At 34.4% G+C, this 17,134-nt stretch overlaps 1 protein-coding gene across 1 annotated transcript; it reads right to left on the bottom strand.

Moving 5' to 3' along the window:
• Window positions 1-3,340: 3,340 nt before the first annotated feature.
• Window positions 3,341-16,504, bottom strand: LOC125651586 (ATP-binding cassette sub-family B member 10, mitochondrial-like). The gene is made up of 12 exons (XM_048880244.2): window positions 15,836-16,504; window positions 12,953-13,150; window positions 12,622-12,824; window positions 11,632-11,766; window positions 11,230-11,376; window positions 9,859-9,994; window positions 8,996-9,091; window positions 8,573-8,779; window positions 7,674-7,934; window positions 4,679-4,722; window positions 4,081-4,115; window positions 3,341-3,676 (listed from the first exon to the last, which is right to left on the bottom strand). Exons 1-12 carry the CDS (start codon window positions 16,200-16,202, stop codon window positions 3,448-3,450), a joined length of 2,058 nt encoding a protein of 685 aa, XP_048736201.2. The 5' UTR covers window positions 16,203-16,504; the 3' UTR covers window positions 3,341-3,447.
• Window positions 16,505-17,134: the final 630 nt, after the last annotated feature.

Below are 17,134 nucleotides of genomic sequence, written 5' to 3'. Positions count from 1 at the left end.
TATTTCCCATTGGTCATACCCAGCCTAAGTTTATGTTGTTATTTCCCATTGGTCATGCCCAGCCTAAGTTTGTGTTGTTATTTCCCATTAGTCATGTCCAGCCTAAGTCTGTTATTTCCCTTTGGTCATGTCCATCCTAAGTTTGTGTTGTTATTTCCCATTGGTCATACCCAGCCTAAGTTTGTGTTGTTATTTCCCATTAGTCATGCCCAGCCTAAGTCTGTTATTTCCCATTGGTCATGTCTAGCCTAAGTTTGTGTTGTTATTTCCCATTAGTCATACCCAGCCTAAGTCGGTTATTTCCCATTGGTCATGCCCAACCTAAGTTTGTGTTGTTATTTCCCATTGGTCATACCCCGCCTAAGTTTGTGTTGTTATTTCCCATTAGTCATGCCCAGCCTTTAAGTCTGTTATTTCCCATTGGTCATGTCCAGCCTAAGTTTGTGTTGTTATTTCCCATTAGTCATGTCCGGCCTAAGTCTGTTATTTCCCATTGGTCATCTCCAGACTAAGTTTGTGTTGTTTTTTCCATTGGTCATGTCCATCCAATATGACCCGCATATGCCAAATTCCATAAGACCCTTACTGTTCATCCTTCAATTTCTGATTCATGACATTGGCAAATAACACATTCTTCTCATAAAACGATTAACCAACGGAACATTAATCCCCAATATCTGAGGCCGGTCAATAAATGTCGCATGTCAGTCAGTGAATGTCACAGAACGATCAACAACAAAAGTCAAACGACGGCCAAGCACGCGATATACCGGTCACGTGACGGTCAGACATCAGTAATAAACCAACGACGCAGCAAGACAACGTATACTAAGCCCTATAGGTGACAAATAGATACCCGTTCAATTTCACTCTTGTAATTAACAATCAATGGAGACTGTATTTATTGTCTTTGCTTTAAAATGTGTGAAGTGCGTATCAATTTGATATTGTAGCAAGTTAGGAGTGTATATGACGTAATTAACCATTGCTACATGTATGACGTCTGTCACACTTCCGGAACTGCTGTCCTTCCTAATTTACCTGTCCGTCAAACTTTCTACATAAATGTCAGACATATGAATGAAATCAAATTGCTCGACCTTTTAATGAACGATCTTCAATAACGGCTAGAATACTGTTAGTTTTACCGTAATGTCTTATCCACAGTGTTGATCTTTCCCGAGTGTGCATTAACCACAAGGATTATTCAATCACTGGAGGAATCGATGTAGAATGAGATGGCAAAAATCATTATAGTGCGTAACCAACAGTAGAATGATGACGGACGTTATCTGTAAACAAGTCTGTACCAGAACGTTAGTACAGTATCCACACACACAATGTATGTGTATAGACCTACATGTATGTCTGTTTGTGTATAGACTTACATGTATGTCCGTTTGTGTATAGACCTACATATATGTCCGTTTGTGTATAGACCTACATGTATGTCCGTTTGTGTATAGACCTACATGTATGTCTGTTTGCTGTTTGAAGAAATGGCAGCTAAACGAAATCCGAAACAGACTGTAGTAAAAAAATAAATAAATCAATATATACACCCAGGGGTGCATGAGCCGAGTTGCATGGGACACATTGTAAAGCCAGGAATGATGTGGCATATTTATAATTGTGAAGAACTAATTTCAGTTTTAAACTTTTCGAGTTACTGTCCAGAAACCATATTTGTCTGAAGTTTTCAATCTATATTCGGTCACTGTGACTCTGACCTTTGTTCTCCAAAATCAATAGGGGCCTTGCTTTGCTGGTATCCAACAATATATCCAAGTTTCATTTGATTCAAATTAAAAAATTTCGAGTTATCATCCGGAAACCAAAATTTTTTTGAAATTTTAAATCTGTTTTCGGTCAGTGACCTTGACCTTTGACCTATTTTCTCCAAAATCAATAGGGGTCTTCCTTACCTGGTACATAACAATATCTTTAAGTATCACTTGATTCGGAATTAAACTTTCAGAGTTATCATCCGGAAACCAAATTTTTCTGAAATTTTCATTCTATATCCGGTCACTGTGACCTTGACCTTTGTTCTCCAAAATCAATAGGGGTCTTCCTTACCTGGTACCCAACAATATATCAAAGTTTCACTTGATTCGGATTTAAACTTTCGGAGTTATCATCCGGAAACCAAATTTTTCTGAAATTTTCATTCTATTTTCGGTCACTGTGAACTTGACCTTTGACCATTTTTCTCCAAAATCAATAGGGGTCTTCCTTACCTGGTACCCAACAATATATCAAAGTTTCATTTGATTAGATTGTAAACTTTTCGAGTTATCATCCGGAAACCAATTGTTGATGCCCAACCACCCGCCCGCCTCACCAAACCAACAGCCGAGTTCAACTTCGTTATTAAAAAGGGGGAGAGGGGTGATTGTTTGTTTTACGTCCCGTCAAGAATTTTTCACTCATATTGAGACGCCACCAGCTATAGGTGAAGTACCACAAATTCTAACCTATGCTTAGCGCTCAGGGCTGTAGCAGGGAAGGTTCATTAACGTGACGTGTGCTGCGATACGAGACTTCCATTTTCTATCCAAAAGACCCGTGATGCTGAACGTTTGGTGAATTTATGTCTTAGGTTTGAGGCGGCCATGGCACAAGCTGGATTCGAACTTATGACCTCTCGGTTACGAAGCAAACGCTCTACCAATGGGCTACCGTCGAAATAAAAAATGGACAACATTGTAGGCCCAAAGGAAGTGAATAATGTCTGACCTTCGGTCACACAGTTTTGTGTTTCTCCTTTTCTAAAGCTGAACTACATTTACAAAGTAAAGCTTGCCAAAAACATCGACACTACAGTGTATTCTGGATATTGTATACAGGTACAGCGCAAGACGTAGTCAAAAGTGATTACAGTTGTAGCAGGTTTGTTTGGGTTTTTTTATTTTGTTTTTTGTTTTGATTGAATAATTCAAATCGTTGAAACCAGCTACATGTACTAGAACTACTTGATCGACCATCTTTAGATATAAACTGACATTTCAGCAGGTGTGGCACGATAAAGGTCCCTCCCTGCTCAAAGGCCTTTAGGACCGAGCATAGGTCTTAACTTTACAGTCCTTCACCAGCAATGGTGACGTCTCCATTACGAGTGAAACATTCTTGAGAGAGATGTAAAACAATATACAAACAATAAATCATATTAACACATCCGGTGGTAAACACTTAAAATGCTTTAATGCAGGTCCTATTATTTCACCAAAAGTTGAATTTCATAATGGTCTAGATAACGCAGTCTAAAATTGTCTAGAATTTAGAAAAGTTTAGATTTATATAATGCCTTACTCACCCATACATCTCCAAACTATAAAAATTTCCTTCTAACATCTTTATTAAAACAATAATATTAAGTATGCATGTACATGTATATAAATTCTATTTTGTAAATAAATAAAAACCTAGTCAACAAATAATTTTTCCTCAGTGAGTGATAGTTTGTCTCTCCACTAGTTTACGGAATATTCCATTCGAAATTTTCATAAGTTCTTGGTAAGAACCAAGCTCAGCCACAGCCCCGAGATCTAAAACTGCAATCTGATTGGCGGATCTAATTGTTGAGAGGCGGTGAGCAATGGTGATAACCGTCCTATCTACCATTAACTTCTCTAAAGCGTCCTGCACCAAAAATTCACTCTCTGCATCTAAAGCACTGATAAAAGTAGAAAAGAAAGGAGAAATTTACACCACAGTATGATTACGTTATAACTGATCACAAAACAATAAATATTATATATTATAGAATTTAATAAAAATAAAATCTTAACAATGTGTTGTAAAATATTGTATTCTTAGAATACAAAACATTCCGTTGATATAATGATTATTATATCACTGCTATAAAAAGGTATTAAATATGCAGCTGAAAATATATACACGTTGTATAAATGTATCTCTGAGGTAACGGGTATGTAATTTTCACTGAGAAATTATGAGATGTTTTTTTAAATCACATTAAAAACTACTTTCTATTTGTTGGAAGTTGCTGCATATTTGCATTGTTGAAATTTAATTAATTTTTTTTTTTTGAAAAATTCAACAACCAGCCCAACTCACCTCGTAGCTTCATCCAACAGCAGAATCTTCGGGTCCTGAGGAGAGAAGAGATTAACACAAGATAAAATTTACAATTACAATCAGGGTTGTAAAAACATTCAGGGGTGTAAAAACGATCAGGGGTGTTAAAACATTCAGGGGTGTAAAAACAATCACAGATTTAAAAACAATTAGGGATGTAAAACCAATCAGGGTTGTAAAAACAATCAGTGATGTTAATACAATCAGGGGTGTAAAAACAATCAGGGGTGTAAAAACAATCAGGGATGTAAAAACGATCAGGGATGTAAAAACGATCAGTGATGTTAATACAATCAGGGGTGTAAAAACAATCAGAGATTTAAAAACAATCAGGGATGTAAAAACGATCAGGGTTGTAAAAACAATCAGTGATGTTAATACAATCAGGGGTGTAAAAACAATCAGAGATTTAAAAACAATCAGGGATGTAAAAACGATCAGGGGTGTAAAAACAATCAGGGATGTAAAAACGATCAGTGATGTAAAAACAATCAGTAATGTAAAAACAATCAGGGATGTAAAAATGATCAGGGATGTAAAAAGGATCAGGGTTGTAAAACAAATATCTGATTTTTACCTTAAGGATTGCTCTTGCTATTGCTATTCTCTGTCTTTGGCCACCTATAAATATATATCATAGTATCCATAGTAATAGTTATAGTAAACACCTATAAATATATATCATAGTATCCATAGTAATAGTTATAGAGACAACTATAAATATATATCATAGTATCCATAGTAATCGCTATAGTAAACACCTATAAATATAAATCACAGTATCCATAGTAATAGTTATAGTAAACACCTATAAATATAAATCATAGTATCCATAGTAATCGCTATAGTAAAGACCTATATATATAAATCATAGTATCCATAGTAATCGCTATAGTAAAGACCTATAAATATAAATCATAGTATCCATAGTAATAGTTATAGTAAACACCTATAAATATAAATCATAGTATCCATAGTAATCACTATAGTAAAGACCTATAAATATAAATCATAGTATCCATAGTAATCACTATAGTAAAGACCTATAAATATAAATCATAGTATCCATAGTAATAGTTATAGAGACAACTATAAATATAAATCATAGTATCCATAGTAATCGCTATAGTAAAGACCTATAAATATAAATCATAGTATCCATAGTAATAGTTATAGTAAAGACCTATAAATATAAATCATAGTATCCATAGTAATCACTATAGTAAAGACCTATAAATATAAATCATAGTATCCATAGTAATCGCTATAGTAAACACCTATAAATATAAATCATAGTATCCATAGTAATAGTTATAGTAAAGACCTATAAATATAAATCATAGTATCCATAGTAATCGCTATAGTAAAGACCTATAAATATAAATCATAGTATCTATAGTAATCACTATAGTAAAGACCTATAAATATAAATCATAGTATCCATAGTAATCACTATAGTAAAGACCTATAAATATAAATCATAGTATCCATAGTAATCGCTATAGTAAAGACCTATAAATATAAATCATAGTATCCATAGTAATAGTTATAGTAAACACCTATAAATATAAATCATAGTATCCATAGTAATCGCTATAGTAAAGACCTATAAATATAAATCATAGTATCTATAGTAATCGCTATAGTAAAGACCTATAAATATAAATCATAGTATCCATAGTAATCACTATAGTAAACACCTATAAATATAAATCATAGTATCCATAGTAATAGTTATAGAGACAACTATAAATATAAATCATAGTATCCATAGTAATCGCTATAGTAAAGACCTATAAATATAAATCATAGTATCCATAGTAATAGTTATAGTAAAGACCTATAAATATAAATCATAGTATCCATAGTAATCGCTATAGTAAAGACCTATAAATATAAATCATAGTATCCATAGTAATCGCTATAGTAAAGACCTATAAATATAAATCATAGTATCCATAGTAATAGTTATAGTAAACACCTATAAATATAAATCATAGTATCCATAGTAATAGTTATAGTAAAGACCTATAAATATAAATCATAGTATCCATAGTAATAGTTATAGTAAACACCTATAAATATAAATCATAGTATCCATAGTAATAGTTATAGTAAACACCTATAAATATAAATCATAGTATCCATAGTAATCACTATAGTAAACACCTATAAATATAAATCATAGTATCCATAGTAATAGTTATAGAGACAACTATAAATATAAATCACAGTATCCATAGTAATCGCTATAGTAAACACCTATATATATAAATCATAGTATCCATAGTAATAGTTATAGAGACACCTATAGATATATGATACATCATAGTATTCACTTACAAGGCTAGTAATCCTATAGGAAACTACAAATTTAATACTTCAAATGATGTAAATGCATGTATATAGTAACACACATTCTGTAAGTATTGCATAGCAATAAATGTTCTCTATTAGTCCTAACTTATGTTGTTTGTGTAAATAGCATAATAATCTGCAAGAATAATCCTATGTTAGTAGTTTACGGATAATCATCAAAAAGCAATGGAAGCTGAATTTTTTTGGGGGGTGGGGGTGGGGTTCTACTATGGAACTCACACAATAAGAAAACATACAGAAAATTAAACAGAGTACAAGAATTAAAGAAGTGTAGTCATGCATGAAACTATTAATTTACAATTTTTGTTATAAGAGACAACTTTAACAAACGTGAAACTTCATCTGTATCTCCTCATTTTAAAAATCGCTAAAACGCATCAAAGATGCATATGGCCGAGTTACAGTTTGTAAAATTATGCACGCTTGCATTCACGAAATAAAAACATGCACGTATTTAATATAGTTTATAAGTATGAAGCTTTGAATGGCCGCAATAGGTATTTAGTGTGATAATGACCTTGACCTTTGGATTTCAAAAGCAACATGAATCTTGAATGTCATCAGGATTTGAAGTTTGATAAACATGCACCAGCAAGTACATGTATAAAAGTTAGAGGCAAGCTCAGTTTCACAAAGATGTCCCTAAGAGTATGAAAGTTAGAGACCGGACAAGCTCAAATCTATGGCATTTAGTGATAGTGACCTTTGACCTCAAAATAAATTGGAACCTTCCTTTTTTGGATGTGATCATATTATGTAAGTCTCATAAAGATGCACCAAAAAGTATGAAAGTTAGAGACCGGACAAGCTAATTGTGGACGCCGACCGACCACCCACCCGCCCGACTGGACGCCCATCCTTCACCAATTTAAAAGCCGAGATTTGCTACACAACTCGGCTAAAAATGACCACATATTGAATTAAATTTTCAGTTTCCTATTAAAGTTAAAGCACAGTGGGGTAAAGTCCAGAAAATTACATTCAGAACAAGTCCCGTAAATCTCATAATAATCCATTAAATATGACTGGTCTTTATTTGTAACAATAGCAAATCATATTTCAAAATTCAGCTTCCAGAAACAAAGCATGATGAAAAAGTCCAAAAAATTAAGGACTGACCAACAGAATAGAAGCTTGTGATTCCTTTTGGCTTTGCCAGCAGGGAACTAATAATTTCTCACTTATATAACTACCTGAGAGCATGAGTCCCTTTTCACCAACAACGGTATCAAATCCATTAGGAAAGGACTTAATGAAGTTGTATGCATTTGCTTTTTGGGATGCACTTTCGATCTCTGCCAGACTAACAGAGTTCGCATCTGGTGCCCCATACATGATGTTCTCGGCGATGGTGCTGGAGAACAGAACCGGTTCTTGGCTCACTGTACCGACCTGGTTCCTGAGCCAGTGTGGATCGAGGGTCTTTATATCATGGCCGTCCAAACATACACTGCCTAAAAATGAATAATGATCTTTTAAAATTTGTTTCCATTTTACATGTTGTTGCTGATAGAGAAAAATAACCAGTTTAAGGCTGGTTCTCCTTGTGTATGTTAATGGAGGACACCATGAATTTTCATGGGAATGAAAATAATCTGCTTCTTGGAGCTGTCATTCTGAGGGATAATTACTCTGGTTCTGATGGGCAATGGAATGCATATTGCCATAACATTATGTTCAAATACATGCATGTAGTAATTATCATTTCATCAATGGAGGCTAAATCTACATGTACAGTCGACCACCTAAATATCAGATACCATGAACATGTTGAAGTGATTCCGAAGTCCTAACCACTTATTCGTTTAAGTATTTTATCCTTGATATCTCTAATTCTCGGATATCACAATGTTTTTTCTCGGTCCCATCAAGTTTGAGATTAATGAGACTGTATTGTTAGAATTTTTCTCGGTCCCATTGAGTTCAAGATATTAACAAGATTTGTATGTTAGAAGACAATGAACGTGAAGTCTAGAGTGAAATATACCACTACTGACTTTATAGTACTTTGTATTGCCTTTTTCAGACATGATACAGCGTACAATTTTATATCTGTATATTTCCATGTAAGTGTATCCGGGGGACAGCTCACCTTTCTGTGGGTCGTAAAACCGCAGCAACAGTGATCCGAGTGTGGATTTCCCTGATCCACTGGAGCCGACCACCGCTGTAATTTGTCCCGGAGGGACGGTCAGACTAAGATCATTAAATATCAAAGACTCGGAACGGGAAGGGTAGCTGAACATGATGTTTTTAAACTCAATGCTGCCAAAGGTGTGGGCATAAGGAACCAAACCGCCTGGAAAATTAATCAACATTTAGGTTATCCTATAGTATATACATGTAACACAATATTAAAAACATCTTGTTATCATTTGATAGTGTAACAATTCTTGCTTTATGAAAGAAGGTGCATTAACATTCAGTAAAATACATGCAAAATGAATGAATCTGCACGTGTGATGTAATGCTTATATCCTCTAGAGAATATACAACAGAGAAAAAGACCACTGACCAGTGATTGGGATGTTTGGAACTCTGTCGGTTAATTCCCAGATCCTGGAGGAAGCACCTATTCCTCGCATTAGCTCACTGTAAAATGAGGTCATGCCTACAAAAAATAGTGTTCCAAGTATACAATCTGATTAAAATGAGGTCATGCCTACAAAGAATAGTGTTCTAAGTATACAATCTGATTAAAATCAGTTCCTTGATCCACTCCTTTATCCTCAGACAGCAACAAAGGGGCAGATCAAGGAGCTGATTTTAATGGGACTGGTAAGTATACTACATGACAGTGCTTTCATTCGATTTTGTTTGAATCAAAGTTTTTATTGACACATAGATTCATTGACAGCTAGTCTTATTCTTTCCTGTAAAAAAAACCCACTCCATCGCTAACTGAAATTCATTGTCTTGTTCAACCATGAAAACAACAAAACTTGGTGTTTTAGGTAGTGAATGATGATGAAACATATGTTATTTCAGTTCTCTTTATCAAATCGTACAGTCGACATTCTCATCTTAGAAGATTGAGGGTTAAAAAGAACATTCATACATGACTGTTAGCATCAAATTTTATTTTTCAGGCAGCATGAAATCTGGGTCAGTTTAAACTAGTGATATATTTACATGTGAAAATTACAAGAGTGGATATTTACCTGTAAAAATTACAGGTGTGGCTATTCACAGTGACATTTTATATAGATCTAAAAGTAAACAGTTAGAATAAGTCTGTTCTGCTTACCACTCAATGAGACTGCTACACTTACCACTCAATGAGACCGCTCTACTTACCACTCAATGAGACCACTCCACTTACCACAATGAGACCACTCCACTTACATATGTACCACTTAATGAGACCACTCCACTTACCGCTCAATGAGACAGTAGCATAAGCAGCATACAGAAGGAAGGATGATAACTCTCCTACTGTAATCATGGAGGACTGCATCATAATACCCCCACTGTACAGAACAGACAGGATGATCAGGTTACCAGTAAAGCCAGTCTGAAAAGAGAACCAGTTTAATCGTAAACGCTTTCAAGTAGAAATGTAAGCATATCCATTCACACATGATGAACAAGAAAATGTGTTTCTGTGTATTACACCTCAACTTCCGTGGAATTTCTTTCATGCTTTCACAAGCGAGTATTCCTATCAACATTAGTAACCTGAATTATCTTCTAGCAGCACTAAAATTGCATTTTTTAAATACATGTACCTGCATGACAGACATAGAAAAATTGTTTTTATGTCAATCTATCCATCTTAATAACAGTCAGAACTTTCTAATGTCATATCACATTTTTAGCAAATCTTCCTAGAAATAGTCATTATACCTGATGAAATTCAAGGTCATATCATAGTCAAACCAACCATCTCAAAGTCACAACAAACCAATCATCTCAAGCCTCAAGGTCATATAGTTAAAGCAATCACCTCAAGGTCACAACAGTCAAACCAATCATCTCAAGGTCACATCAAACCAATTATCTCAATGTCACAACAGTCAAACCAATCATCTCCAGTTTCATTCTTTAAATATTTTCTAGTTTTTAATGATAATCAAATTTCTTACTAATCATACACTGTAAGTAGAAATGTACAATGTATAAGAGTTACATACTAAATCTATGTATGTGGACTATTCACTAATACTATGTACAATACAATACGCCAGTTTCTAGATGAGAGCTCTTCTGTGTAGGAGGTGCATTTAGTCGTACTTTGAATACCTAAGTGGGACAGAGTGGATCCATAGTCAGTGAAGAAGATAATATAATGTATTAAAGTGGCCTCTCTTTCAATATTTATGTGTAGGAAGCACAAAATAGTAGCGAAAGAAATATTTTACTAAAGTGAAAACATAAAAACAATGTCATATTTGCAAGTAATTTCCTGGATATTATACGTACGAGCAACGAAATAACGTGAAATAATAAAAATTTCATATATTTCATTACTCCCTGAATTCTTATAATTTACTCAGTTTGTGTATCAGTAGAATTTGGGTGATGAAACTGCACGTGAAAACATACTCATGATACTAAGTAGATTCATTTATGCAATGATGAAAATTTGTCCCACCCCCACATGTAAGCAACTTGTTTTGCGCCTTATTATGTACGAGAGTTCTCCAAAGGGAAATAACTCCGACTTATCTCGAAACCAGCGTATTGTGTATTACTTATTAATAGTTACACACATGAATGACTATTCCCATGTAAATAAGGGTTACTTACTAATCCCCAAAACAAGCCCAGTGCTTTTGCCTCTTTCTGCATCAGTTGTAAGACGTGTTCTATTTTCGTATTATACGCTGCGATCTCTTTGTTTTCTTGTGCAAATGCTCTCACTGTCCTTATACTACTGATTCTTTCCTCAGCTACCTGTAACAAATCATTTCATCAACAAAGGAGAGATTTTCTGACTTCTAGAAAAAAATACTTTTAATTGGATATTGTACCAATTTTCCAATCAGTTCATAAATCTGACTTTATTTACTCTGCTTTTTTTTTTAATTTGAACATATTTTATTGTATAAATATACAAAGGGATTGGTTACAAGTTCTAGCAACTTAGAAAACCTCTCCCGTGCTCTGCTACAGAATCTCGCTGTGACATTTTGGTAACATTGAACTAACCTGTGTAGCATTAGCAAGGGAGTCCTGGACGTTTTTGGTAATTTTCTTTTGGTAGGAACCGTAGTACCTTGACATCAGCATAAGAGGGGGAACAACACAGACCACAATACCAGTCAGTTTGGGGGATACATAGAGCTGATAAACAAAGATGGATCAACAAGTTAAAATTCTGAACCTCGTTATCAGTGATTCAGGCAGGAAAGTTGAGGATCATATTCCTAAACTAAGCTGTCTGTGTCTGGTTTAGCAACTTTACAGTTCTTTTCCGGAGAAATTTGAAATACTTCAACAAATAGGAAATCATAGTGATCATATTGACAACTTAAGGTTGATCGATCCTCATGTGATGTCATAGGTTTTTGCAAAAATCTTAGTAAATTAAATTTTGCATATGATAGAAATATATCTTTCCAAGGAATGTTATTCACTGGATATAATAGAATATGTGGTAAACTAATAATACTGAAAAAGTTAATATTTTCCATAGATAATCAATTATTTATGATTAAAAAAATGTTGTCAAGGGCAGTAACTCCTATGCTGGAATTTCCTCTACTGGATGTCTATTATACATTGGTTTCCCTAATATCCACAATTAATGTATACATATTTATGAATTAGCAGTGTTTTAAAACTGTTGATATTTAAATTTTGTCATTTCAACAAGTTTTTGTCTATTTTTATTATTCTATTTAACGAAAATGTGTGATTTTCTGATGTTAATGTATACTTCTGTTTTTGTATGTCTGACATCTTTTAAAAGCATTCATGTCGAGTTCAGTGATTTGAAACTCAACTTTTCTGGAAAAGTCAAATTTGTCTCAGCCATTAAAAATCCTGGCAACCAAATTGAAAATTGAGTGCTTGAATTTTGATATTCTCTTTTATCTTTTGATCCTAAGTTTCCTTACAATCATATATCTTAATTCTCTGTAATAAACACTGGATATTTTGATATAAATCTGCTAGATATTTCAGTGGCTAACATACCATCATTCCAACTCCGCCCATTCCCTGGGCCACTGCCCGCAGCCCATCAGAGATGTTCATTGTAATGGACCGGCCCACCAGTGACGTGTCTGTGGACAGGCGGTTGATTAACTCCCCTGTCTTGTTCTTATCAAAGAATCCTATCTCCTGTCTCACGATGGACAGGAAAAGTTTCTCTCGCAAATTTTTAACTATAATATTACCTGCAAAGTAATTTTCATAAACATGATAATTGGTCATTTACAAATGTAAATGTTAAACAATAATTAAATTCTATTATTATAATATGGAACATACATTTGCAGCAGGAATTCATGTTTGTGATATTAACCTGAATTATTCATTATGTATATCCTTCCTATGTTTGCAATAGCACCAATAACAAACACACATATCAACACCTGGCAGATATATGTTAGTGTGGCAGTCATGTTCTCACTGTCTGAGTAAATAGTATCAATGACTTTTCCAATGCAGAATGGAATGGACATGGAAATTCCGCTGGAAATCAACAGCAAACCCACAGCACCTACAAATCAATTGTAACTGCAAGGTTATTGTGATCTTAAAATGCTAGTAAACAGATAGCCTAGGATATCATCTCTCCCTTAAAATAAATAAGTTGAAACATTTCAGATTTTTATGTGGTTATCAGATTGATTTTACAACTTGTTTGAACCCATCCACTTTACAGTTAATAGCGAGCGCAGCAAGCCAGCGCAAAGCGCTGGCTCGTACTGCGAGCTCTAATGACTAGAGCGTGGGAAATAATCCGAGCTAACTCTAAACCTCTAACAAGGAAAATTTTTTGACGCCAATCCCAGAAGGCCCTTGTCAATGGCTGAGATCTCGCAAAGTCACACCTTGGAATATGATTGTGAACTTACGTGGATTATCATCCTAATCTTGTGGCCTCCTAGCTCCAAAATTCAGTGCACCATTAGGCGAAATGTTTAAAGTAGTGCAATGTTTATGAAAGGCAGACTAAGATGATGTGTGACGTCATGTCTACGTTTTGACGTACGTCATAATAAGACTGACAGTGGTGGATCTAGATACATATTTGTTATTTCCCTTTGCAAAAGTCATACTACCGGGACAATATTGAATTTATGTAAACATTAGGCATACATAATATGGCATCGAATACAAATTGTCTATAATCGACTGCAAACCATAAATCTGATTAAAATACTAAATTCTCAATAGGAATTTATTATTCTAACAAGAAAAAAGGGAGACTAACTTTTTAAAAATTGTTAGAATATGTGAGGGACTGAATTAGTGCTATTCAAAAAATTACAAAAAAATCGATGGAAATCGGTCGGATTGAAAACATTTTTTAAAAATCTTTGTTTTATTTCCCGCAACTAAAAATAATAAGTGCTTGAATCCATTTCCTTCTAACATGTCTGGTAATGCAAACCATGATGACACCCCCCCCCCCCCCCCCCCAATGATAACCAACCATGCCACTTGCTATCAACCAGGGTTGGGCGGTCAAAACCGCCCCTGGTTTTAACAGTCCCAGTCAATACTCCCCAAGTGGTAAATACTGGTCAATTGTGATTTAAACTGCATGTCCATTTTCCTATTTTTGTACATTTCTTGCAAAGATAAAGATAAAGTAAGTTTTTTCATTATATGGATCAATTGTTGATTAATATTTTTCATTAAATAATCAAATGTAATTTCATAAGTTTAATATATTTGGTTTGCTGAAACTGACCAAAATATCTTCAGTACCAACCAGAGGGTCACAGTTCTATAGCATAGCTTGACGATTGGAGACAGACCTTTTAATACATGTACCTGGACAGATTAAGAATAAAAGGTACCTGAACATTACCTGAGCACAGGAAGCAGAGTGGACAAGTATTAATAAGCATAGGCTGGGACCAGAGATGACCAGTGTGCCTGTTATTGTTATGAAAACATCACCAACACACACCCTCAAATGTTTATTCAACAGTTAAAATGAAGATTGATGAAACAATACTTATATAGGTAGTTCTTTTGTTATACTTATATAGGTAGTTCTTTTGTTAAACTAAGGAATTTGAACAGAAACTTTTACATCTTCCCCAATTCGACAAAGTCATTTGTACATTATTTATTTAATATTATGACTTACAAGTATATTATAAACTGATAGTGCATGTTATGAATTACAGTATTTACCATAATGGTCACTTAAACATCTAAAATAAATAACACAGACTATAATGACCAAATAATCTTCAATCGACCAGTATTAACCAGTATTAACCAGTATTGACCAGTTTTAACCAGTATTGACCACCGGCCCGGTCAATACTCATATTGACCACTTTTTTGCCAACCCTGCTATCAACGACTGAAAAATCATAAATTGATTCTAGTTTTGTAAATTAATCTTGATTAATGTATTCTCGCAACAACACATGGAGAGGGGCTGAAAACAATGATGTTGCAATTTTATTCAATGATTATATGTGAATGCTGAAATATTTCATCATTGTGTTACAACTAGGATTATGTACAACGTACATTATAAAAGTTGTTCTAATTTTCTCTTTTGGAATATACCATGCATTGCTACAATGGGTATTATCATATGAATTTCATTTTTTCTTTAAATTAGACAGGTTCGTAAAGGGGGGGGGGGGGGGGGGATATACATGCCCAATAGTTGAATTTATCGGTTTATTTTTAAATTTTCATTATATTGAAATGCGTTTTGTGTTTAAAGGCAGTGCTGTTTAAACACAGTTTTACAAACTTGAAAGGTTTGGGCATTTTTATCATACAATTAGTAACTTGAAAAGATTGCAGGAGAGTAGAAAAAAAGGAAAGAAGAGGTTGAGAGCATACAGTTCAGAACAGGTGATGCATCAAAGGTTAAGCAAGTCACAGTGAAAGCAACAGAAATAAAATGTATATATATTACATAAAAATATTTTAATCACATCCATGTACACATGTTTTAATGGTTTTTAACATAAAACCCTGTGAGAAAATTCATGTAGTGAATATTTGGCAAATAGATATTGTTTAAATTGAACCTGATCAAAGCATGAACATTACGAAAATATATACGTACATGAAGCTGCGCTCACTCAAACGGTAGCACCGGCAACATATTAGTTACTACATGTTCTGAAGAATTCTGTAAACAGGGAGATCTGATCTACGCTACTCCTCGTTCTATCTAGACAACACTCAGCCAACTTACCAACAAGTTTCCATCTTTCTGATCTTGCCAGCGAAAGCAGTCTTCTAATTTCTGAAGAATTTGGAGCTTTCTTTTTAATGGGCGTCTTATTCGTGTCTGCAGCGATAGAACTTGACTTTCTTCGGAGCAAAAAATCTTTGATTCTAAAAAGAATGTTTTTTCTGGGAGAATTCCCGGTTGATAAATATTGAATTCTTGGGATGCTCTGTCTGGATTTCAGTGTTTTACGGTAAATCCTAGATAACGAATGATGTAATCGCTTTTGGACTATAGAGTTCGGTCCCACATATGGACTGGAAATCACACGAAGTCTAAACGTGTGTGAATTGAATTGCGATGTCCATCTAAAGCAGAGTCTATGTGCCATGCTTTCCTTTACACTGTCTTTGGAAATTAAATGAGAAAATCTTCAAGACTAGAACTCAAATACTAAAACGGCACAATGTCATCTTACGAAATCATTTATTGTGGACGCAGCCATCTTGAATTGTCGGTTCTTGTTAAGTCGTACATTCTCCTTTCGGTTATAAAAAAAAATATTAAAAAAAAATACAGCTTTAAAAAGAAACTCGTGGCAAATAAAGTGATAAAATAAAAGGATTTATATAAATATTCTTGATAAGTAGTCTGGTGGGGACTCAGTTTACAATAGGTCCGGGTTAGAATAAGTCCTCAGTACCCCTTGCTTGTCGTACGAGGCGACTAAATGGGGCGGTCCTTCGAACATCCCGCAAAAACCGAGGTCCCGTGTCACAGGTATGGTACGATAAAGATCCCTTCCTGCTCAAAGGCCATAAGCACCGAGCATAGGCCTAAATTTTGCAGCCCTTCACCGGCAATGGTGACGTCTCCATATGAGTGAAATAATCTCGAGAGGGACGTTAAACAATATACAATCAATCAATCTTGATAAGTATAGACCTACACGTTCATTGAGAATGGAAATGGGATACATCCATTTGAGTCAAATTTTGACGTAAATTTATGAGGATCATTCAAGACACACTACATTCGAGATATTTCATATATAATGAAGTATGTAAGTTATATAGTGCAGTATAGTACTAATTACATGTATCATTCATTAATTAAAATAAACACCTTGTATTTCAATTACAAGCAGAAGAAAGTTTGTATATGTCTAGTGTTTAAATTAGTTATTTATATACATGTACCTGCAAAAATGTAAGCAGGTGACGAAATCTGCCAAGATCACGGGCAATTATATCGCCTGGATTCAAATTTACAATTACAGCACCTTTTTTTCATTTCATTTATTCCCTCAAACCATTCACAATG

The sequence above is a fragment of the Ostrea edulis genome, chromosome 5 (genome assembly GCF_947568905.1).
Source record: "Ostrea edulis chromosome 5, xbOstEdul1.1, whole genome shotgun sequence".
In the NCBI taxonomy this organism is placed as follows: domain Eukaryota; kingdom Metazoa; phylum Mollusca; class Bivalvia; order Ostreida; family Ostreidae; genus Ostrea; species Ostrea edulis.
This window is presented reverse-complemented; position numbering and strand designations above follow the sequence as displayed.

What these genes read in the sequence shown, in the direction of transcription:
- LOC125651586 (XM_048880244.2), bottom strand. Translation starts at nt 16,202, where the DNA reads ATGGCACATAGACTCTGCTTTAGATGGACATCGCAATTCAATTCACAC. An exon ending in ATACATAATGAATAATTCAG is followed by an intron (nt 12,825 to 12,952) that starts GTTAATATCACA and finishes ATTACTTTGCAG; the next exon opens with GTAATATTATAGTTAAAAAT. An exon ending in AAAGGGACTCATGCTCTCAG is followed by an intron (nt 4,723 to 7,673) that starts GTAGTTATATAA and finishes ATATATTTATAG; the next exon opens with GTGGCCAAAGACAGAGAATA.